This window comes from Somniosus microcephalus, chromosome 12 (assembly GCF_052327205.1).
Source record: "Somniosus microcephalus isolate GS21.2 chromosome 12, FLI_Smic_1.0, whole genome shotgun sequence".
Classification (NCBI taxonomy): domain Eukaryota; kingdom Metazoa; phylum Chordata; class Chondrichthyes; order Squaliformes; family Somniosidae; genus Somniosus; species Somniosus microcephalus.
This window is the reverse complement of record NC_140998.1, coordinates 106,955,668-106,981,785: the sequence shown is the minus strand read 5'-3', so window position 1 is coordinate 106,981,785 and position 26,118 is coordinate 106,955,668. Positions and strand designations below refer to the sequence as shown.

Genomic DNA, 26,118 nt, shown 5'->3' with positions numbered 1-26,118 from the left:
AGCAGCTCCGGTACTCGGTTCAGTTCCAGGGCCTCCTCCTCTGCTGAAGTCAGCGGTGTGGTTACTGGTGGGCCACCTCCGGTTCTTTGCTTCTCCCTGGTTTTCTGTGCTCTCTTCTACAAGGAGGGAAACAAGAGACCTTTGAGTGAGAGTCATGGAATGAGTGGAAGGGATGGATGGGCTACATCTATTGAGAGTGACTATGAGGGAGAGGTGTAACATTGCATTAAGATGAGAGTGAGTGTCAGAGGTGGATGGTCAGATAGGGATGTAAGTAAATGCATAGACAGTGAGCTATGGGTGCACCTGCAAGGTATGTTGGTGTGAGGAGTGAGATGCAGGAGTATAGAGTCATAGTCATAGAGATATACATGGTGTGGAGATGCCGGTGTTGGACTGGGGTGGACAAATGTAAGAAGTCACACAACACCAGGTTACAGTCCAACAGTTTTATTTGAAATCACAAGCTTTTGGAGCGCTGCTCCTTCTTCAGGTGAAGTGGAGAAATGCATAAAGACACAGCTTATATAGTCAGAGAATAATGCCAGATGCTTACAGGTAATCTTTCTAACTGCCATTTATCACACCTCGGCAGAGAGATAATCACAGCAATCAAAGGTGTGAATGGTGTCCAAATAGGTTAGTCAGGAAAACATTACATCAAAGAACAATGAGGTGGGGTCACAAGGGGTCAAATGTTGCAGATGCTGGGGTCTGTATGAAAAACAATAAACAGACAAAAAAACATTTTTTTTGCTGGAAATCACAGCAGGTCCAGCCGCATCTGTGTAGAGAGAACAAGCCAACGATGACTCGAGTCTGGGTGACCCTACGTCAGGTGGGGTTACATGTAGCGTGACATGAACCCAAGATCCCGGTTGAGGCCATCCTCATGAGTGCGGAACTTGGCTATCAGTTTCTGCTCTACGATTTTGCGTTGTCGTGTGTCTCGAAGGCCGCCTTGGAGAATGCTTACCCGAAGATCGGAGGCTGAATGTCCTTGACTGCTGAAGTGTTCCCCGACTGGGAGGGAACACTCCTGCCTGGCGATTGTTGCGCGGTGTCCATTCATCCGTTGTCGCAGTGTCTGCATGGCCTCGCCGATGTACCATGCTCCGGGGCATCCTTTCCTGCAACGTATGAGGTAGACAACGTTGGCCGAGTCACATGAGTATGTACCATGTACCTAGTGGGTGGTGTCCTCACGTGTGATGATGGTATCTGTGTTGATGATCTGGCATGTCTTGTAGAGGTTGCCGTGGCAGGGTTGTGTGGTGTCGTGGTCACTGTTCTCCTGAAAGCTGGGTAATTTGCTGCGAACGATGGTCTGTTTGAGGTTAGGCGGCTGCTTGAAGGTGAGTAGTGGAGGCGTGGGGATGGCCTTAGCGAGGTGTTCATCATCATTGATGACATGTTAAAGGCTGCGAAGAACATGGCATAGTTTCTCTGCTCCGGGGAAGTACTGGACGACGAAGGGTACTCTGTTGGTTGTGTCCCGTGTTTGTCTTCTGAGGATTTTTTGCTGTGGCCCGTTGGAACTGTCGATCGACGAGTCGAGCATCATATCCCGTTCTTACGAGGGCATCTTTCAGCGTCTGTAGGTGTCCATCGCGTTCCTCCTCGTCTGAGCAGATCCTGTGTATTCGCAGGGCTTGTCCATAGGGGATGGCTTCTTTAACGTGGTTAGGGTGAAAGCTGGAGAAGTGGAGCATCCTGAGGTTGTCCATGGGCTTGCGGTAGAGTGAAGTGCTGAGGTGTCCATCTTTGATGGAGATTCGTGTGTCCAAGAATGAAACCGATTCTGAGGAGTAGTCCATGGTGAGTTTAATGGTGGGATGGAACTTGGTGATGTTATCGTGTAGTCTTTTCAGTGATTTTCAGTTCAGAAGACAAACATGGGACACAACCAACAGAGTACCCTTCGTCGTCCAGTACTTCCCCGGAGCAGAGAAACTACGCCATGTTCTTTGCAGCCTTCAACATGTCATCAATGACGACGAACACCTCGCTAAGGCCATCCCCACGCCTCCACTACTCGCCTTCAAATAGCCGCCTAACCTCAAACAGACCATCGTTCGCAGCAAATTATCCAGCTTTCAGGAGAACAGCGACCACGACACCACACAACCCTGCCACGGCAACCTCTGCAAGACATGCCAGATCATCAACACAGATACCATCATCACAAGTGAGGGCACCACCCACCAGGTACATGGTATATACTCATGTGACTTGGCCAACGTTGTCTACCTCATACGTTGCAGGAAAGGATGCCCTGGAGCATGGTACATCGGCGAGACCATGCAGACACTGCGACAACGGATGAACGGACACCGTGCAACAATCGCCAGGCAGGAGTGTTCCCTCCCAGTCGGGGAACACTTCAGCAGTCAAGGACATTCAGCCTCCGATCTTCGGGTAAGCATTCTCCAAGGCGGCCTTCGAGACACACGACAACGCAAAATCGTAGAGCAGAAACTGATAGTCAAGTTCCGCACTCATGAGGATGGCCTCAACCGGGATCTTGGGTTCATGTCACGCTACATGTAACCCCACCTGACGTAGGGTCACCCAGACTCGAGTTATCGTTGGCTTGTTCTCTCTACACAGATGCGGCCGGACCTGCTGTGATTTCCAGCAAAAGAAATGTTTTTTTGTCTGTTTTTTGTTTTCCATACAGACACCAGCATCTGCAACATTTGACCCCTTGTGACCCCACCTCATTGTTCTTTGATGTAATGTTTTCCTGACTTACCTGTTTGGACACCATTCACACCTTTGATTGCTGTGATTATCTCTCTGCCGAGGTGTGATAAATGGCAGTTAGAAAAATTACCTGTAATCATCTGGCATTATTCTCTGACTATATAAGCTTTGTCTTTATACATCGCTCCACTTCACCTGAAGAAGGAGCAGCGCTCCGAAAGCTTGTGATTTCAAATAAAACTGTTGGACTATAGCCTGGTGTTGTGTGACTTCTTACATAGAGTTATACAGCACAGAAAGAGGCCCTTCAGCCCATCGTGTCCGCGGTGGCCATCAAGCCCTGTCTATTCTAATCCCATTTTCCAGCACTTGGTCCATAGCCTTGTATGCTATGGCATTTCAAGTGCTCATCTAAATGCTTCCTGAATGTTGTGAGGGTTCCTGCCTCCACCACCCTTTCAGGCAGTGAGTTCCAGACTCCAACCACCCTCTGGGTGAAAAAGATTTTCCTCAAATCCCCTCTAAACCTCCTGCCCCTTACCTTGAAACTATGCCCCCTGGTTATTGACCCCTCTACTAAGGGGCAAAGTTCCTTTCTATCTACCCTATCTATGCCCCTCATAATTTTGTACACCTCAATCAGGTCCCCCCTCAGCCTTCTCTGCTCTAAGGAAAACAACCCCAGCCTGTCCAGCCTCTCTTCATAGCTGAAGCGCTCCAGCCCAGGTAACATCCTGGTGAATCTCCTCTGCACCCTCTCCAATGCAATTACATCCTTCCTTTAGTGTGGCGACCAGAACTGCACACAGTATTCCAGCTGTGGCCTAACTAGCATTTTGTACAGCTCCATCATAACCTCCCTGCTCTTATATTCTATGCCTCGGCTAATGAAGGCAAGTATCCCATATGCCTTTTTAACCACCTTATCTTTTCTGCCTGTCCTGCTGCCTTCAGGGATCTATGTACATGCACACCAAGGTCCCCCTGATCCTCTGTCCTTCCTAGGGTCCTACCATTCATTGTGTATTCCCTTGCCTTGTTAGCCCTCTCAAAATGCATCACCTCCCACTTTTCAGGGTTAAATTCCATTTGCCACTATTCTGCCCATCTGACCAACCCATCTATATTGTCCTGTAGCCTGAGGCTTCCCTCCTCACTATTTACCACCCCACCAATTTTCGTGTCATCTGCGAACTTACTGATCATACCTCCTACATTCATATCTAAATCATTAATGTACACTACAAACAGCAAAGGACCCAACACCGATCCCTGTGGTACACCACTGGACACAGGCTTCCAGTCACAAAAACAACCTTCGACCATCACCCTCTGCCTCCTGCCACTAAGCCAATTTTGGATCCAATGTGCCAAGTTGCCCTGGATCCCATGGGCTCTTACCTTCTTGACCAGTCTCCCATGCGGGACTTTGTCAAAAGCCTTACTGAAGTCCATGTAGACCACATCAACTGCACTACCCTTATCCACACACCTAGTCACCCCTCGAAAAATTAAATCAAATTGGTCAGACACTATCTCCCCCTGACAAAGCCATGCTGACTATTCAAATCAAATCAAATCAAATCAACTTTTATTGTCATTGTTAGTGCACAAGTGCAGTACAACGAAATGTAGGCTTGCGGCTCCCGAGAGTGTACATTTAGATTAAGACATTTAAACATTCAACATACATTTGGCTTGCAATACATTAACATAAACATAACCATAATAAAGTGCATTGGCAGATGTGCAGGCTTTAGAGTTTATTTGTGGAGTTCAGTAGGATGACAGCCCTGGGAAAAAGCTGTTCCAAATCTGGTCGTACGGGTGCGAATGCATCTGTAGCGTCTCCCAGATGGCAGGAGGGCAAACAGACTGTGGCTGGGGTGGGTAGGGTCTTTGATGATGGACCGTGACCTCCGTAAACAGCGTTTCTGGTATATGTGCTCTATGGTCGGTAGCCGGGTGCCGGTAATGCGTTGGGCAGTTTTGACTACCCGCTGCAGGGCTTTCCGGTCATAGTAGCTACAGCTGCCATACCATACTGTGATACAGTTCGTCAGGATGCTCTCTATTGTGCAGCGGTAAAAGTTAGAGAGGATCAGGGGTGACAGGTTACATCCCTTCAGCCTCCTTAGGAAATATAGGCGCTGCTGGGCCTTCTTCACCAGAGAGGAGGTATTGAGGGACCAGGAGGGGTCTTCTGTGATGTGGACTCCGAGGAACTTAAAGCTGTCCACCCTTTCCACCACAGCCCCATTGATGTGGATGGGGGTGTGACTTCCGCCTTTGGACTTCCTGAAGTCCACAATGACTTCTTTGGTTTTCTTGATGTTAAGGGCCAGGTTGTTATCGGCGCACCACTTCACGAGATGCTGGACCTCCTCCCTGTAGGCTGACTCATCGTTGTTGGTGATCTGGCCCACTACCGTGGTATCATCCGCAAACTTGATGATGGTGTTGGAACCATGAACAGCCACACAGTCGTGGGTGAAGAGGGAGTAGAGGAGGGGGCTCAGCACACATCCTTGTGGGGCCCCCGTGTTCAGGGTCAAGGGGGGGGGGAGGTGTGGTTACCTAATTTGACAGACTGGGGTCTGTTTGTTAGGAAGTCCAGGGTCCAGTTGCAGAGGGAAGTGTTCAGGCCAAGAGTTTGGAGTTTGGTGGCCAGCTTGTTGGGGACGATAGTGTTGAATGCTGAGCTGTAGTCTATGAACAGCATTCTGATGTAGGTCTCCTTACCATCTAAGTGATTCAGTGCCGAGTGTAGAGCAGTTGTTATTGCATCCTCCGTTGATCTGTTTGCACGATAGGCAAACTGGTGTTGGTCAAGAGAGGCGGGAACATTGGCTTTGATGTGAGCCAGGACCAGTCTCTCGAAACACTTCATTATGATGGGTGTGAGTGCGACAGGTCGATAGTCATTCAGGCACGTCACAGCCGTTGATTAATCCTTGCCTCTCCAAGTGGAGACTAATTCTGTCCCTCAGAATTTTTTCCAATAATTTCCCTACCACTGATGTTAGGCTCACTGGCCTGTAATTCCCTGGTTTATCCCTACTACCCTTCTTGAATAATGGTACTACGTTAGCTGGATAGATAGCAAAATACTGCAGATGTTGGAAATCCGAAATAACAACAGAAAATGCTGGAAAAATTCAGCAAGTCAGGCAACATCCGTGGAGAGAAAGTTGAGTTGACGTCAACTCAAATTTCTCTCCACGGATGTTGCCTGACTTGCTGAATTTTTCCAGCATTTTCTGTTGTTACTACGTTAGCTGTTCTCCAGTCCTCTGGCACCTCTCCTGTGGCCAGAGAGGTTCTGAAAATTTGTGTCAGAGCCCCTGCAATCTCCTCCCTTGCCTCACGCAGCAGCCTGGGATACATCTCATCTGGGCCTGGGGATTTATCCACTTTTAAGCCCGCTAAAACCGCTAGTACCTCCTCCCTCTCAATACTAATTTGTTCAAGTATATCACAATCCCCCTGCCTGATTTTTATGCCTACATCGTCCTTCTCCATAGTGAACACAGATGCAAAATATTCATTTAAAATCTCACCTACATCTTCTGGCTCTACACACAGATTGCCACTTTGATCCCTAATGGGCCCTACTCTTTCCCTGGTTATCCTCTTGCCCTTAATATACTTATAAAACACCTTGGGATTTTCCTTTATTTTGCTCGCCAGTGTTTTTTCATGCCCCCTCTTCGCTCTCCTAATTTCTTTTTTAAGTACCCCCCTGCACTTTCTATACTCCTCTAAGGCTTCCACTGTTTTTAGTCCTTTGTATCTGCCAAAAGCCTCCCTTTTTTTCCTAATCCATTCTCGTCAATTTCCCTCTGTAACAATCTGGCTTCCTCCTCCTCCACCAGCCTTCAAGTGACATCTGTCCATTGCTCCTTTAAATAGCTGAGCTGAAGCTGAGTCATCCGTGATGTCATCAGATCCGCTCTAGTTAATTGGTCGGGACACCAATTGCCGTGGCTTAGTTAAAAAGCTACTGCAAAACGCGCCACTCCAACTTTCAGGTTCCCGATGCGATCCACAGGCCCTCAGCACTCATTGCAACTCGAAGGTGAAAATTCAGCCCTTACACCATCAGGTGTGAGTCCTGTCTCCCTTGTGGATAGTCACCCACTCTATTTTTCTATGTTATTCCTGCATCCTAAACCATCTAGCATTGCTGATTGGGCGACCACATCCTGGAGATTACCATCCAGAAACCTATTACCTTCTCTGAATGTGACAAATCCTTTGCTTCAGAGACTCAATTTTCCTGCATTTAGTGGAAAGGTGCTGCCCCTGCATATATTGATGAGCTACAGATCACACTCCACACACATCATGAGGGTTCCCTCCAATGCCAGCCCCCTGTCTGAGTGTGTGCCTGAACTTCCAGCAGCATCAAACTCTTGCAAGAATCAAATTACTTTCACTCACTTCCCACAAATATTAATTACAGAAAAAAATAACTCCTGTTGACCTGCACCTCAATGCTGAACTCCCTTTAAGGCTTGTCACACGCCACTGGCCTCTTGCAGCTCGACATGGATATCTGAGAATTTGAGTTTACACCACCTCATCAAGTCTGAAAGATAATTTGGAGCACTATCAAATATAGTCAGTATCATCAAACTGTGTAACAAATTGTGACCTGTGATTTGCTCAGTGGTCATGGTAATATTCTCAACCACCAGTTATGTGCAATAAAGAAACTGACGTGATAAAAGTACATCTTACACTTTGAATAATATCTTCTTCCTCAAATTCCAACGTGTTACCTTGTCTGTGACTGTGGTATAATTGAAGATGCAGTTGTTACACAATACAGATACTGTTTTGTGGTTTGAGGTTGAGTGGCTCTAAATGTCATCCTTCTTTTACAAAAATTAAGCTTGGTAAAATTCCAATTTATATTTTATCTGGAAGTCCATGATGTTTTTTAAGGCACTGTATCTTCACTTCACATTTAAATGTGTCCTGCATTTAGTGCTGTGTTGCTTTAGCAGATATTTTATGGTACGTATCACAAATATTAATTGAGAAGACACACTATAATAGAATTCAGAATGTGTATATAGTTTACAAAGGGTTATTTTTTCTTTTCTTTTTGCAGACTTGCCTGGACTCACTGACTGAAGTTGATGATGCAGGTCAGCTGACCATTAAATGTTCTCAAGACTATTTTTCTTTGGATTGTGGTATCACTGCCTTTGAACTGTCTGACTACAGTCCAAGTGAAGACGTGCCCTGTGACTCAGAGCTCACCATGGCCTCCAGTTCAGCCACCAGGACTAAACCAAAACCTTTTGGGCATTGGAACTCTGCTGATCTGGAAAGAGGCTTCCCCGAGTTGGTTCGCAGTGTGGGGTTACTTTCTGTGGCAAATGACCATTCCACTTCCAGGCAGGAGGAAATTAAGACAAGTGATGAAAGTCAGCTATCTCTCGCCGATCAACAGACTTCGGTACAGGATAAGAAAGGCACAGCAAACTCCAAAACATCACCTACATCAACAAACCATCCAGCCCTGTCTCAAACTCCTCCTGCAGAGTGTGCAAGAACCCAAAATGGAATTGGTAAAAGCTCCAAACAGAAGGTATTTTCTGAGACTAATATTGATGACTTGGAGCCCAAGAGACTTGTTCAAATGTATTCTTGTAGTGCAAATAGTAACCACTGTGAAAACTCAACACCAAAAAGACCAATAAAAGATTGTTTCAATTATAACGAGGAGTCTCCAACACAACCTTCCTTACCCAAAAGAGCTTTGTATTTAGATGACATTTCTAAAGATGATCTGGAGGTTAGCTGCTGCAGAATTTCAACTTCGATTCTCTCGCACAAAGCGGAAATGAGCAGAAGTACACCGTCTCTTTTTGATCATCCAGACAGGTCCAGACTTTGGCTGGACTTGCCTTCATCCTACCCAAGCACTCCAAATGCTGCTGTCAGTCACTCATATGATGAATTAAACAGAACAGGTAATACAAACAATGGATACCTGAGTTCTCCTTCTCAATGTCATTTACAAAAGACAACTTTAGGCCTAAATAAAATGTGTGGCCAACATCAAAGAAAGTCTTCAGCTATTAGCAAATCATGTGACCTTCATGATCACAGGCAATCTAACAATGTGTCTACAAGAAGCCCCACACAGCACTGTAGAGAACCTTTAGTACAAAATATCAGTCCTCCTGTGCAAAAAACACAGAATGACATATCCTTATCATCCAGACAGTCCTCCCCATATCAGAAGCAACCGGATACTACATTTACAAGAAAGAGTTGCCATCCATGTTATCCTCCACATACTAAAACTCCAAGTGGTGAGAATAATAATAATAGTTCTGAGTCATTTAATTCACACATGTTGACTGATCAGTGCAAGGACAGTAGTGAACCAACTATTATGTCCTCGGGGTGTCAAAATCTGGAGTCTGGTAGTGAATATAAAAAGAAGTCACCTGTCAGACAAAGTTCATCTGAAGCAGTACCTGCACAGTTGCCTTCACATACTCCACATCGTGTGGCCATGGCAGATTCTCCTAGTTTTATCCCCACTGTATCTGTGCTACAACAGCAACCGCGGACAGAGATAAGTTCAAGCCGAAGTCAAACCACTGAAAATGACAAAGGTGACATTTGGTTTGGATCGAATGAGTATCTGGCTCTTCCATCTCACCTGAAGGAAACTGAAGTGTTGGCTTTAAAGCTAGAGAATTTGACAAAGCTGTTGTCACAAACACCTACAGCTGAAGCACTTCAGAACATTGATGACTGGGAGCTGTCGGAAGCAAATTCTGTGACTGAGGTAAACCCAGCAATTCCCAATGGAAGGAAGAGCAGAAAATGGCTCCCTGAAACTGGAACTATTTCTCCCACTTCCTCAAGTGATATAGCTCCCTCCTTGGATGACAGCATTGAATCAGGTCCACTCAGCGACATCCTGTCAGATGATGAGTTGTCAATAGCAGAAACAGCTGCTAACCACTATACTCTACCCCAATTCCCACACCATTGGTTAACCCAGATGCCAAAGAATGCCATGGATAGTGCTCCTCCTAAACCAACTCTGGTTCAACAGCTACAGGAAGATATTCAGCAGAAACAGAATAACAGCGATGTGTGGGAAAAAATTGAGGTAAGTCAGTAATTTATCCTTATTCTGTAATTGTTTGGACACTTAAATTACCTTTCTGATTTTAAAGACTTATTTTCTTTAATTCTAGTGAACTTTTGTGTGCTCATTAATGTATTAAATATTGATACTGGCGAATGAAATGTTTTTATTTTGGGCCATTTATCAGTGTCAAGCCCTTCCAAGTCACAGAGGGTAAAGCTCCTTCTACTTCTTCTACCGGAATAAGAGAAGGAAAATGGGACAACTGAAATGGCTCCGTTGGTGCTTAAATTTCGAAGATACTTTGTCCAACAATGTAACTTTACCCGATCTTCAGAAGCATACTCCTATTTTACCAACTTGAAGTTTTCTACTTTCCACGCCAGCCATTTTATGACCTCTCTGAGTGAAATGGCCAGTCTTGTGCTAAATTATGGGCAGTTTTATGTATGGAGAGTTGCAACTGCCCAAACTCATTTCATATAGGACTTAGACTCCTGCTTTGTATTTGATTCGTATTTATTACAAGTTTGTATGGATGCCATTTTTCAAGAGGATCTGGCTTTAATCTTCTAAATTAGGCTGTAGCACTCTACAGTGAATGAGTGTATTGACAGTTGTGAAAATAAAGGTCAAAGTACTTGCTCTTTTTGAGTCTAGACCTTCACAATTCTCTACACCTCATAGTCCTGGATACGCCTTGGATTGTGTCCAAGGTCCTCCACAGTCACAGAAGTTTTTGGGAGTGGCCCCAAAACTCCCAATTATTTTGGTTTTGTCTCTTGGTTGAATCCTCCCTCACCTTCATACAATGTTGCTGAATGGCATACTTTAGGTAAATATGTAACCGTATGCAACTGCTGTCCCCACACTCTCTCTCCAGTCAAGTCTTCATGCCCACATAATCCTTTCATGATCAATTTTGGATGGAATGATAGACAACGTCATGATAAAATAGAAGAATTGTGTTGAAACAGATGGAAAAGCAGGCAGTTTTCACAGCTGAGGCCACATATCCCACTGCAGATCATTAAGGTGCACCTTGCTGTGCCACAAGTATTTTCTGACCTGGTTGCATCGGGCTGCAGTTTGATAAAGGCAATTATTATCATGTAATGGAAGCAATATATTAAATTATTAATTCCAGGTTTGTATGATGAAGGTTTTCTAAAATATTTAAAATTATATATAAATGAATATTATAAAACAGATTTATAGCCTCCTGAGTATGCATCTGTTGAGCAAAGAAAACATTTGGTGCATTTTTTATTCGTATGGAAATTCTGCCCTCTTGAGGTGAGCTAGTGTAAAGTCTGCTGACTAAAACATTTACTGCAGCTTGCTGGAATATGCGTATTCCAGTGCTGCACTGCAGAAACTACTTGTGCGAGGTTAGAGGCTTATTCAGCTCCATCGTGTGGCCTCGGAAGGCAAATACACCGATTACAGAAGCTCCTATTTCTTACAGGTCAATATTTATTAGACAAGTGTTATGAAACCCAATGTCATCGTGCTCCGCTGCCCGAATACTGAGGTGATGAATGACTGAAAAATAGATTGAAGTAACATACCAGGGTTGTGAGGAACAAATTCAGGCTAGATATCAGGACATGTTTCATCCAGAAGCTGATAAACAACTGTAACAGGTGGCCAGAAAGGGAGGTTGAGACCGAGACACTGGGTTTATTTAAAAGAAAGACATGCATTTATATTAAGAGACAGCTGCATGCTGCAATGGGAAGACATTAAGGTTGGCATTCTGGAAGGAGGACATCAAATAGGCTAATGGACCTTCTTCATCCAAACCTATCTTGTGTGATTATGTTGTCCAAAGATTAACATTAAACTGATCAATAACATTAAACTTAAAAGAATAAAGAGGAACGTATTTTATCCCTAATAGAAAATATTTTGTTGACAGTCATAAATATTTTCTGAGAATTGACATTATTCAGTTGATTTGCTCTGAAATATTTGACTGTAGAGTTTTATGATTATTTTATATGAATTCATGAAATGAACTCTTTACATGAATAATTTAAGTAGAATATTTTCAAGAGTAAATCATCTTATCAGAGGCTGCTTCATATTGATATAATAAGCAATCATTATGCTTCTGTGTTTCAGTACAATGTATATTTTAGACACAGTTTAATGGTTGGATGATAAATGTGAGGAACAGTGACCCTATAGAGAAAAAGTATTATTCCTTCCAATTCTTAGAATTAGAAATCACTTAAAGTTTCCTCTAAATAAAATTTCTTTATTTCTGATTTTTAGTATATAAATCTTTCAATATAAATTATCCCCATATCTTTTCAAGCCCATCAGGACAGGACGTGCATCTCTGCTGCAAAGAGGAAAAGGATGGACAGGTGTGTGACCTGTTCCCAGACCTTTCCCAATGCCCATAAAACCAATTGCAAAGGGGCATGTTGTACCACTCAGGCAGGATATCTCCTGGCAATATCCTCAAACCTCTGCAAGAAAATGCTGCACCCTCTAGATTGTGCTTCTCTGCTTAGTTTGGCTCAGGAGGGAGTTGAGAGTGAACAGGTCTTCTTGCATCCCATGGCACTGAATATTAGAGCTCCAATCATAAAGCCCTCCTTTACTTCTGAGTTCCCTGTTAACTGTCCAAAATTGTACTGGAAATACGTGACAACGAAAGAACTGCATTCCGTCATTCAAACATTTTAAAATGAGACTTAATTCCTTCTCCCTCGTAGTTACAATTTAGATTTAATTTTGCTTTGATTCCAGTCCTATATTAAAATCCAATGGAATACAGCGTGGGTGGATGCATCCATTTTCTTTTGGATACAGTGTAGGACTATGGCCCCGATTTTTCCCCAGCCGTCGGGCGGGTTTTCAGGCGGGTGGGGGCTGAAAAATCGCAGAAATAGGGGGCGTGACCTCCCCGCCCGATTCCCCACCCCGCCCGACTTTCGCCCCCGTGTTTCAGCGCGACCCGAATCAGTCCCGCCCGCAGCAGGCGGGAATGGTCGGCGGGAGCCCAGTGATCAATTATTGGCATGTTTAATCCTATTTTCAGGGTCCCTTGCAATTTTCAGCCTTTCCCCACGTGAAACACGCCTGGTGGGAATACCGCTGATGAAACCTGGCGTGAACAAAGTTGGCTTGCTTGCTTTCAGCTGCAGGTCAATCAGGACTGAAGAGATTTAATCAGACAGCATTTGCAGGCTGCAGGACTTTGTTGCTGAAGGCTTGGGGCAACTTGTTGAAGGCTTAGGCACAGCTGTGGAAGGTTGGAGCCTCACACACTTCTCCAGTGAGAGCTCCTGGGAAGCCCCTCTCACCACCCTAACTCAGCGCCTCCTCAACAGAGGCATCTGCCAGAAGCATGGGAAGCCTTTTGTTCCTTCCCTTCCTGGCATTAGAGGATCTCCAACAGCAGAGGAGACTGGAGCAACTCCAGCAACAGCATCACCAGCAACAACAGCAGCACCAGCAGGAGCGACAGGCTGCGGCTCAGCCACCTGAGGCAGCACAGGCCAGAAGGGGCCACCGCATGGAAGGCCGTCAGCGCAGGAGATACCCCCCAAACAGGGTCTACAGACACAGGGTCAGCTACCTCAACATGACTGAGCAGCAGTGCCAGAGGCGGCTCCGACTTTCGCGAGAGGTTGTGACTGACATCTGCGCAATGCTGCAGCAAGACCTGGAGCCCAGAGCACCAGGTCCACACTCCTTATCAGTGGCCATCAAAGTCACCACCGCACTCAACTTTTATGCCTCAGGCTCCTTCCAGGGATCAGCAGCAGACATCAGCGGCATCTCCCAGGCGGCCGCACACACTTGCATCAAACAGGTAACCGATGCCCTCTTTGCCCTATCACATCCATTTCACCAGGGATCGCGCAAGTGTGAGGGCGTGAGCGCTTGGATTAGCTCAGCTGGCAGACTTTCCAAGGGTGCAGGGCGTCATTGACTGCACACATGTGGCCCTTAGGGCACCCCACCGCAATCCAGGAGTTTTTGTCAACCGCAAGGGCTTCCACTCCCTTAACGTTCAGCTGGTGTGTGACCACAAGAGGGTGATTTTGCATGTTTGTGCCAGGTACCCTGGCAGCTGCCATGACTCCTTCATACTGCGCCAGTCTACTGTGCCTCCGCTATTCAGTCCGCCAAATGAACTTCAAGGATGGCTACTTGGAGACAAGGGATATCCTCTGCGCTCTTGGCTAATGACGCCGTTGAGGAGACCAGCCAGCAAAGCTGAGGAGCGCTACAACTCCAGCCACATTACCACCAGATGCATTATCGAGCAAACCATCGGATTGCTGAAGATGCGCTTCAGATGCCTCGATAGATCAGGTGGAGCCCTACAGTACTCATCAGCCAGTGTCTCCAAAATTGTCATGGTGTGCTGTGTGCTTCACAACATGGCACAGCGTCGTGGCTTGCCGATTCCGCAGGACCAAGAGGCTCCTCACAGAGCCGCCTCGGATGAGGATGATGCTGAGGAGGAGGAGGAGGAGGAGGAGGACGGAAACGAGCATCCTGCAGAGGCCCGCCAACCAGCGGCACCAGTGCGCGAGAACATTGCTGGGTGGAATGCAAGGAACGCACTCATCCTGGGCAGATTTGCGTAGCCTGGTACATCAAACACTGCAGCCTCACTGCTTCTTACTGACCATGGACAGTGGCCCATGCCTGCACATTCCTACCTATTTGACCAGCTTGCTGACATCTGCAAGTTATCCTAAGGCCTCTATGTGATATCTCCATTCGCCAAATGACAGACGCCATAACTGCAGCAGTTGCCACCAGATTTTTTATGTACAGGAAAATGATAGCATTAAAACTATTTACAAGACTTTTCACCCAAGTGACTACCCTTGTGATTAATGGTGCTTTATTTTTCTCTTACGCATGCTCCTATGTAGTGGTACCCCTGTGGCTTCAGCAGATGTGGAGGCCCCTTGCTCACTTTCCTGCTGCGCCTGTCTCGACACCTTTGGCAGGCGTCCTCTGGGGTGGCGAGCCTGTGAGGGCTCGCCAGCAGTCTGCTGCTCCTGTGGCTGTGCAGGGCTTGAGACTCCTATCTCACTGGGGTGTGGACTCTGGCGGGCCTCTGACCGAGGGCTCTGAAGTGGCATGGAAGTGTGAGCGTGTGGAGAGGAGCCCCCACTTCCTTGAGGTGTGCCAACAACCTCCCTCTCATGGGTCAGCTCCCCCTCAGTGCCTGCAAGTGGCTGGAGAGCACCTTGCTGCACATCAGGAGGGCCATGGGGACCCATCTCAGCACTGGAAGTCCTGCTCAGCGGGACTTCCATGAAGGTCTGGTTTCGGTGCTCAATAGATGGACATTGCTCCTCAAGAGATGCCATTCTATTCAGAGCACTCACAATGTTTTCGATACCCTAGCGACTAAGCTCCTCCATGGCCGCAGCCCTCCTCTCCTCGGCCGCAGCCCTCCTCTCCTCGGCAGTAGCCAGCCTTACCACGGAGGTTGCCAACCTTTCCGTGGTGATGCTTTCATGCGCCAATGACTCCAATAAGGCTCTGCTCATGCTCGCTGTAGTGTATGTGCCTTTAAGTCAGAACTACTTTTTACAGCTCCTGTATACTGTAGTACCGGCAGTGACCACACCGGTATATAAGCTGTGCGCATGCCTCTGTACCGCAGTCTAGAGATTACCCTCCTCCAGTAAAGACCTGTTATTTGTTAATGTACAGCGTCCGTGTGATTATTTATCCACTGAACCACGGATCTAACAGTGGCGACGAGTGTCGATTCGAATCTACCTGCAACATTAAAAAAAAAAATAGTCGAGGCCAGGAACACGGGCGTCGACCACGAGCAACCGCCCAGCAGTCAGGCAGAGATCCAACTTCGCTGGGGAGGCTGTGGAGAGCCGGGCTTGGTTCCCCAGCCACAACGAGCAGTAAGAGACCGACGACAGGTCCAGAGCAGACCCTTCCCGAGCAGCGGCGGCTGGAGCCGACCGACGGCAGAGAGAGAGCCGAGCAGCGTCGACGGGGTAAGAAAGAGGGTGAAGAGCGCAGGGCGCAGCCGGGGGTTGAACACCGAGCGGCGTCGAGGAAAAATACTGCAAACCGGAGAGAGAGAGGGTAAGAAACAGCCGGGCTCTAGACTGAGCGGCGTCGACAAATGTCAAGAGAAGAACGCGCAGAGCACAGCCAGGGATCAGGGGCTGATCAGGGTCCGCGGGGCAAAGCAAGGGGAGACGCCATTGAGCCGCGGAGAAGCAGGGAGAGCGCGGGAGGCGCCATTGAGCCGCGGAGAAGAAGGAAGAGCGCGGGAGACGCCATTTTGAGAAGCCGCAGTGGAGAAGAAGGGCGAGCGCAGGAAGGAAGGAAAGCGCAGGAGATGTCATTTTGTGCCAGCGGAGAAGAAGGGGAAGCGCGGGAGGCACCATTGGTGATAGTTAACGCACAACCAAGGATGCCGAAGAGTGGCAGTATCTCTACATTCGACAATGAAGTCGAAGATTGGGCGACATATGTGGAACATATTGAGGTGTACTGCAGGGCGAATGAAGTGCCAGATGCTAATAAAGCACTGGTTCTGTTAAATTCCATGGGTGCAAAAACTTATGGGTTACTGCAAAATCTAATAACCCCAGAGAAGCCGGTAAACAAGAATTTTGAAAGCATAGTAGAAATCCTACAGGACCACTTAAACCCCACACCGCTGCTGATAGCAGAACGATTTAAGTTCCATAAAAGGAACCAACACAAAGACGAAAGCAATGCCGAGTACCTAACGGAACTGTGCAAGCTATCGAAATACTGCCAGTTTGGAGCGGGACTAGCAGACACGTTAAGGGACAAGTTTGTGTGTGGGCTACAAAGTGAAGGAACCCAGAAACGGCTTCTATCAGAAAAGGACCTTACGCTGGACAAAGCTTTCAGTATGGCAGTATCACACGAAGCAGCCGCAAGGGGCGCTGCAGAGATACAACGGAGACCGCAAGAATATGGCACCAACGAAATGACCTATGGAACAGGGAAGTGCTATCGCTGCGGCAGAACAACACATGACCAGAAAGATTGTTGGTTCAAGGACCAAGTGTGCAGACAGTGTGGGAAAGCAGGACACATAGCAAGAGTTTGCAGGTCTGGGAAGAAAACCAACAGTAAGAAATCTCCACAGGAGAAGTACAAAAAGGTACACCAGGTGATGGACAGTGATTCAGATGAACAGAAAAGTGACATAGACTCCGGAAGCAAGGAGCTGGGTTGTCTGAAACTACATAATGTAACCGAAACGGAGGATCACCAGACTATCTGGGTTACACTCAAGATAGACAGAGTCCAAGTGGAAATGGAATTGGACACAGGGTCAGCGCTAACAGTCATAAATCAAAGAGACTACAAGCGGCTATTTTCACACATACCCTTGAAAGCTACAGAGATTGTCTTGAAGACGTATACGGGGCAAAAAGTCTACCCCAAAGGAAAAATAAGGGTGAAAGTGACATATAAAGGCCAGGAAATACCTAAAATGGATATAAATGTATTGCCAAATGGAGGACCACCACTGCTAGGACGTGAATGGATCCGGAAGATACAATTAGATTGGCATTCCATACAGGCACTGAAGGTTGAGGCCAAAAAGGATGACGACATCACACCTGGACTGTTGAGTCTGTATGTCCCAGTTAGGTTTAGGATCAATCACTGGACACAGACAACAAGAATAACTTTTAACAGGTCTTTACTATTCGAAGGTCAGGGCTGAACTGCCCAGCAAATCCTTGCACAACACTTATATACCGGTGTGGTCACCACTGGTATTACAGTATTACAGTATACAGCAGCCAAGAGAAAGTAGTACATCTCTTAAGGTAGTTCTCTTAAGGTGGAACAGGTTACATACACCACAATCCTCCCTTTTTAGCTTAACAGTTATATCCCCATTTAACATAACATAATAACATATATATATACAACTTCATGCAAAACAGTTCAAAGATTCAGTCTCTGAGGAGGCCTCCTGATTCGAGTTGGATAACGCCTTTCAGGGGTCTCTGATTCTCGTTGCTGGGGTGACTCATCTAGTTGGTCTCTTATGGATTGGACATCATCATCAGGTACATTCACTTCTGAGGTAGATGCTTCAGGTTCACTAACTTCTTTCACGGTTGTCTCTGCCGTAACCATGGGTTCGACCCTTGTTCTCGATTCTACCAGTTGGTCAGCATGACGCCGTATTACATTTTCACCAATATCTACCGTGTACATCAGGGGTCCTTGTCTGGCCCGAATTGTTCCAGATTGCCATTTCTCGTTTTTATAGTCCCGGGCTAACACTGGTTGTCCTATTTTGAAACTCCGAGTGGTCTTGTTATTTATATGCTGGAACTGTTTGTTTTCAACTTCCCTCCGCACATTTGGTTTTAACAAGTCCAACCTGGACCGCAACCTCCTGTTGTAGAACATCATGGCAGGACTTTGGTTTGTCACTGCATGAGTGGCGTTTCGATACGCCAGTAGGAATTTGTCCACCTTGTGTTGTAGTGGAATCTGATCTTCGCTCATGGCCTTTATTGCTTTTTTAAACGTTTGTACAAATCTCTCGGCCAACCCGTTTGTAGCCGGATGATATGGGGCAGAGGTATAATGTTTCACCCCATTCTTCTTCATGAATCCCTGGAATTCTTCTGACACGAACTGCGGTCCGTTGTCTGAACATATTTGTTCTGGCAATCCATTTCTCGCAAATATCGTTCTTAACACCGCGATCATCTTTTCCGAGGTAGTGGTAGTCATCTTAATCACTTCTGGCCATTTAGAATGTGCGTCCACCGCAATTAAAAACATGGAGTCCATGAAAGGACCAGCAAAGTCAATATGTACACGTTGCCATGGGGTTGAAGGCCATTCCCATGGATGCAGCGGTGCAATCGGAGGTGCATTTTGCACTTTTTGGCACCCTGAGCAGCTTTTCGTCAGCTTCTCTATCTGTTGGTCGATACCCGGCCACCACACATAAGCCCTAGCAAGGCTTTTCATCTTGACTCCCCCCAGATGACCTTCATGCAGTTCCTTTAGAACTCTCTCTCTTAACTTAGGAGGAATAATCACCCTTGTTCCATACATCAATGTTCCTTGACAGACGGACAGCTGTACTCGTCTTGCTGAGAATGCCGGTAACAGTGGATCACCATGTGCTGGCCATCCCTTCACTGTCACTTCGTAGACCCTGGACAGTGTTGGGTCGTTCCTGGTTTCTCTTTCAATACTTGCATTGGTGACTGGTAAACATTCGATGATGGTCGAGTGGAATAACTCAACAGGGTCAACCATCGGTGCCTCCTCCTCAGTAGGTAGTGGCAGGTGCAACAGCCCATCAGCATTACCATGCTGCTTTGTACCTTTGAATTCTATCTGATATTGATGTGCCCCTAGGAAAAGGGACCATCTCTGGAGTCTCTGTGCTGTCATCACCGAAACACCCTTCTTAGGGTTAAAAATGGATACCAACGGCTGGTGGTCTGTCAGAAGCGTAAACTTTTGGCCCTGCAGGTAATGATTAAACTTCTTTACTCCCCACACAAGGCTGAGAGCCTCCCTATCTATCTGAGCATAGTTGCGCTCAGCGGAGGTCAATGATCTGGATGCGAACGCAACTGGCCTCTCCTGGCCATTTGGCAACTTGTGTGAGAGTACTGCCCCAATACCATATGGAGAAGCATCACAAGCCAAACGAATAGGCAGCGTTGGGTTGAAGTGAGCCAACACTTCCTCTGAGGTGATCAATGCCTTGCTTTCGCGAAAGGCCCTCGTACAGTCCTCGTTCCACTTCCATGGTACTCCCTTCTGCAAAAGAGCGTTCAGCGGGTGCAGCACCGTGGATAAATTTGGCAGAAACTTATGGTAATAGTTAATCAACCCTAGAAACGACCTCAATTGGGATACATTATCCGGAGCGGGAGCCTTCACAACAGCTTCGATCTTGTCAGGAGACTTATGAAGCCCCTCCTGGTCAATGACATGACCACAGTACGAGATCCGCTTCTGAAAGAATTCACATTTCTGGCGATTAACTCGAAGACCATATTCTTTCAATCTGGTGAGCACCAGTTCCAAGTTTGCAAGGTGTTCCTCGTCATCATCTCCTGTAATCAGAATATCGTCCAGGTAACATTGTGTACCTGGAATTCCCTGTAATACCTGCTCCATGGCCCTCTGCCAAATTGCTGGAGCCGATGCCTCTCCAAAAACCAGTCTATTATACCGGTACAAGCCTCTATGCGTGTTGATCGTGAGATACTGGCGTGACTCTTCCTCAACTTCCATCTGTAAGTACGCCTGCGCCAGGTCTATCTTGGTGAAGTGTTTCCCGCCAGACAACGAAGCGAAGATATCCTCAATCCGTGGAAGCGGATACTGCACCATGTGAAGCACCGGATTAACAGTGATCTTGAAATCACCACAGATGCGAACCTTCCCCGGTTCCCCCGGCTTGTTGCTCGATGAACGCTTCATGACTGGGACAATGGGCGTGGCCCACTCACTCCAGTCTACCTTAGACAGTACTCCTGAACGTTCTAGCCCTTCCAGCTCAGCTTCCACAGCAGGTCGTATTGCATAAGGTACCGGTCTGGCTTTGAAAAATTTCGGGTTTGCATGTTCTTCAACCTTGTGTTCCCAGTCCTTGTTGGAACACCTCTTTAGCATCGTCCAATATTCTGGACAATCGTTTAGGTTTGACATCTTTTGTACCGAAATCTACCGTTAGTGCTTTTAAGGAATGCCAGTCCATATTTATTTTCCTAATCCACTCCCGTCCCAGTAGTGGTGGACCTCCCTCAGGTAGCACATAAGTCCATTCCTCGGCTTTCTTTGCCCTTGTGGACCACCTTTACCTCTATCTTCCCGATGGGGTATACTCTTTGCCCCGTGTATGTTTTCAATACAATCTCCGTATCCCGTAGGGGAATATGTGGGAATAACCTTTTGTAATCTTTCTTATTCATGACCGTCAATGCCGATCCAGTGTCCAATTCCATCTTCACTTGGACTCCTACTATCTGAAGTGTGACCCAAATTGTTTGGAGGTCTGCTTCCTTCCCAACATTGTGCACTCTTAGACTACCCAGTTCATTACTGCTGGCGTCTGAATCTGACTTCTGTTCGTTCAAACTGTTCTCTGTCACCTTGTGTACCTTTTTGTACTTTTCCTGCGGTGGCTTTTTGTTGCTGGTCTTCTTTCCTGACCGGCATACTTTAGCTATGTGACCAAGCCTGCCACATTTTCTGCATTCCTGATTTTTGAACCAGCACTGGTTCTGATCGTGTGTTGTCTTTCCACAATGATAACATTTTACTGTACTCAAGACCATTTGATTGGTACAAAGTTCCGGTGACCGTAGCTGCATTTCCGCAGTGCCTCTTGCTGCGGCTTCTTGCGATGCTGCAATAGTGACAGCTTTATCAAGTGTAAGATCATTCTCTTCAGCAGTCGCTTTTGTGTTCCTTCTTTTAACAATCCACACACAAATTTATCTCAGCGCATCTGCTAGCCCTGTCCCAAACTGACAGTACTTCGATAGCTTACGTAGTTCAATTAAAAATTCAGCGTTGCTATCGTCTTTCAACTGCGTTCTTCTGTAAAATTTAAATCGTTCCGCTATCATCAGCGGCGTGGGGTTTAAATGATTTTTCAGGACAGTAACAATATTCGCGAAGGTCTGATCCGCCGATTTATTTGGTGATAGAAGGTGCTTCAACAGCCCGTATGTCTTCGCCCCCATTGAGCTTAATAAGGTTAATGCTTTCTCATCATCTGGTACCTTATTTGCTTTACAATAAACTTCCAGGCGTTCTACATACGTGGTCCAATCTTCGACATCACTATCAAAGGTATTAATGCTCCCATGTTTAGGCATCCTTGCAAGTTTTTAAAATTTTTAAAGTTTTTTAAAATGGCGGCTTCCCGCGCTTGTCTTCTTCCCCCGCCTACTAAAATGGCGGCTTCCTGCGCTTGGCGGTCTTTCCCGCGCTCGTCTTCTTCCCCGCCGACTACAATGGTGGATTCCCGCGTTTGCCTTCTTCCCCCGCTGGCTGCAATGGCGATTGCCTTGCTGCTGCCGTTCTCGCCTCCCCAGCGGTTCTCACTCCCCGACGCTGCTTTGCCTTGCAGCCCCGCTTGCAGCCCGGTCCTTTACACCGGCTGCGTTTGAATTCTCCGCGGCTCTCGTGCCTTAAGCTTCTCTACTCCCCGGCGCTGCTTTGCCTCGCAGCCCCGCTCGCAGCCCGGTCCTGTACACCGGCTGCGTTTGAGTTCTCCGCGGCTCTCGAGCCTTAAGCTGCCCCAGTCGCTGCGCCTCTCGGCCTCAATTGCAGCCCGGCCCTTTCTACCGGCCGTGGTCGAGCTCTCCACCCTTATTCCTCCGTTTTCCCTCCCCTACTCCACAGTCAACGCGGCCGACTTTCTGCTCGTGTCGCTGATCGGCTTACCCACCACCATAGTAGAAGGGATGAACACTGCCTGTCGCTGATGGAGGGCTTCGTGGTCAGAATTCTTTTTCTTTTTAACCCGGGTTCTCGATGCCTCCCGTGCGATGGTGCTCAGCAGGATGATGAGGGCGGATGCCTCTTCTCGACGCCCGTTTTGAGGACGAAGCTGCCTTGGATGTAAATTTGCCGCAGGGTAAGATCGGACTCGTCGCCACTGTTGAGTCTGTATGTCCCAGTTAGGTTTAGGATCAATCACTGGACACAGACAACAAGAATAACTTTTAACAGGTCTTTACTATTCGAAGGTCAGGGCTGAACTGCCCAGCAAATCCTTGCACAACACTTATATACCGGTGTGGTCACCACCGGTATTACAGTATTACAGTATACAGCAGCCAAGAGAAAGTAGTACATCTCTTAAGGTAGTTCTCTTAAGGTGGAACAGGTTACATGCACCACATGGGCGACTGTCAAAAATGCTAACTGACGCAAAAGAAGTGTTCCAGGAGGGACTAGGAACACTAAAAGGAATAACAGCAACAATTAAAATAGAGGAAAATGCAAGCCCAAAGTTTCTGAAGGCCAGACCAGTGCCTTATGCGATCAGACCAGCTGTTGAAGCAGAGCTGGAAGGGTAGGAACGTTCAGGAGTACTGTCCAAAGTGGACTGGAGCGAGTGGGCTACACCCATCGTTCCTGTAATGAAGAGGTCGTTGAGTAATACGCCTGGGGAACCAAAGAAGGTCCGCATCTGTGGGGATTTTAAGGTGACAGTGAACCCAGTCCTTCACACGGTGCAATATCCACTTCCACGAATTGAGGATATTTTCGCCTCACTATCTGGTGGTAAATGCTTCACCAAAATTGATCTAGCCCAGGCGTACTTGCAAATGGAGGTAGAAGAAGCTTCGAAACATTACCTTATGATCAACACTCATAAAGGTCTCTATCAATACAACCGGCTGGTGTTGGAGTAGCCTCGGCTCCGGCTATCTGGCAAAGGGCGATGGATCAGGTCCTGCAAGGGATTCCAGGGACCCAGTGTTATTTGGACGACATCTTGGTCACGGGCGAAAATGACGGTGATCACCTCGCTAACTTGGAGAAGGTGCTCACCAGATTAAAGGAGTATGGGCTACGAGCTAATCGCCACAAGTGCGAGTTTTTCCAGAATCAGATCTCGTATTGCGGCCACGTCATCGATGAAGAGGGGTTACATAAGTCCCCTGACAAGATTGAGGCGGTAGTCAAGGCTCCAGCACCGGAAAATGTGTCACAACTGAGGTCGTTCCTCGGGCTGGTAAACTATTACCACAAGTTCTTACCAAATTTGTCTACGGTATTACACCCGCTGAACACCCTACTGCAAACAGGGGTACCATGGAAGTGGGATGACGAACGTGGACGAGCTTTCCAGAAGTGTAAAGAATTGATCACATCAAGAGGTGTTGGCCCATTTCAACCCAGCACTACCAATTCGTTTGGCATGTGATGCATCACCCTACGGCATTGGAGCGGTGCTCTCGCACAAATTCCCAGACGGGTTGGAGAGGCCAGTAGCCTTTGCGTCTCGGTCACTAACGTCAGCCGAGCGCAACTATGCCCAGATTGACAGGGAGGCCCTCAGCCTAGTATGGGGAGTAAAAAAATTCAACACTATCTGCAGGGGCAGAAGTTCACCTTGCTGACTGACCACCAACCATTTGTCTCCATCTTTAATCCTAAGAAGGGCGTGCCAGTAATGACTGCACAGCGGTTACAAAGATGGTCCCTGTTTCTAGGGGCGAATCAATATGAAATAGAATATAAAGGCACGAAACAGCATGGGAACGCTGATGGGCTATCGCGCCTGCTACTGCCTACTGTGGAGGAAGCACCAGCAGTGGACCCTATCGAGATATTTTATTCGTCGATAATTGAACGATTGCCAGTAACAAACGCGGATATAGAGAAGGAGACCCGCAATGATCCGACGCTGTCACGGGTATATGAATTGACGGTGAGGGGATGGCCAACGCATTGGCGACTCACTGTTGCCAGCATTCTCATCCAGAAGAGAACAGCTGTCAGTATGCCAGGGGACAGTGATGTGTGGATCCAGAGTGGTGATTCCACCCAAGTTAAGGGAGAGAGTGTTAAATGAGCTACATGAAGGTCATCTGGGGGAGTGAAAATGAAAAGCCTTGCTAGGGCTTATGTGTGGTGGCCGGGAATCGATCAACAAATTGAAGACCTAACTAAGAGCTGCTTAGGATGCCAGAAAGTCCAAAATGCACCACCACATGCCCCTCTACACCCATGGGAGTGGCCCTCCTCTCCATGGCAACAGGTGCACATTGATTTCACTGGTCCATTCATGGACTCAATGTTCTTAATAGCAGTGGATGCTCATTCAAAGTGGCCTGAGGTGATAAAGATGTCTTCAACCACTACAGAGAAAACGATTGCAGTCCTACGGACCATATTTGCCAGAAACGGTTTGCCAGAGCAGATCTGCTCTGATAATGGACCACAGTTTGTGTCCGACGAGTTCCAAAAATTCATGAAAAGGAATGGCGTAAGGCATTACACATCCGCCCCGTATCATCCAGCCACCAATGGATTGGCTGAGAGGTTCGTACAAACCTTTAAGAAGGCGATAAAGGCCATGTGCGACGAGGAAATTCCACTGCAGCATAAGATGGACAATTTCTTATTAGCCTACCGAAACACGACACATGCAGTTACCAACCAGACCCCGGCCATGATGTTCTTTAACCGAAGGTTGAGATCTTGTCTGGACTTGCTCAGACCAAATGTGCGAAGAAATGTTGAGGACAAACAATTCCAGCAAATCAATGAGAAGCCGACAAGGAGCTTCAATGTAGGGCAACCAGTCTTGGCCCGTGACTATCGAACAGAGAAGTGGCAACCCGGAACGATATGTACAAGGCAGGGGCCATTAATGTACACAGTGGATGTCGGGGAGAACATTGTAAGACGCCACGTCGATCAGATCTTAGCGTCACAGGAACGCGTCAACCCCATGTCTCGAGTACCTGGGGATGAACCCGATATAACGGTAGCATCTACGTCACACCCAGTAGCAGTGGAACCCGATGAACTACCCGATGAAAAGGGGTCAGAATCGCCTCTGCACCAAGAACAAGAACCTCTGGAAAGGCGCTATCCCGAAAGGGTCAGGAAGCCGCCCCAAAGACTGAATCTATAAATGGACTTTTGTTATTTAATGTACATGTAAAAATGTAATTGTTATTTGAATATTAAGGGGGTATTATTAATCTAAAAGGTGAGGAATTGTAGTGCATGTGCCTTTACGTCAGAACTACTTTTTACAGCTCCTGTATACTGTCGTACCGGCAGTGACCACACCGGTATATAAGCTGTGCGCATGCCTCTGTACCCCAGTCTAGAGATTACCCTCCTCCAGTAAAGACCTGTTATTTGTTAATGTACAGCATCCGTGTGATTATTTATCCACTGAACCACGGATCTAACACTCGCCATGGACTCCTCCATTCGCTCCACACTCGCAGCGACTCTGGAGACAAAACCTGCCAGAGACTCCTGCATCTGTTCATGGAGATCCATCACCTCCTCTCTTGCGGATGGACCCAGAGGCATAGGGTTGACATGCAGCTGAGCTGAGCTGCCAGAGGCCTGCGCCCTCCGACGAGGACTCTCCACTGCTGTCCCTGTCTCCACACTCTGCTGATGCTCACTTGTGAGCTGTGATACACCAGGTGACAACACTACTCTATGTCCCGAAGGTCCCACCGAGGTGTGAGTGTCTGCGCTGGTGCTGGGTGCACTTACTTCTGCTGACGCTG

General features: G+C 47.2%; 1 protein-coding gene across 9 annotated transcripts in view; it reads left to right on the top strand.

Annotated features, from left to right (window-relative positions):
- akap6 (A kinase (PRKA) anchor protein 6) overlaps nucleotides 1-26,118 on the top strand; it is a 508,272-nt gene that overhangs the window by 197,415 nt on the left and 284,739 nt on the right. For all 9 annotated transcript variants that reach the window (XM_086003387.1, XM_086003384.1, XM_086003390.1 and 6 more), the window contains one exon: nucleotides 7,826-9,853. In XM_086003387.1, coding sequence (XP_085859513.1) covers nucleotides 7,826-9,853 — 2,028 coding nt within the window. The remainder of the gene's footprint in view (nucleotides 1-7,825; nucleotides 9,854-26,118) is intronic.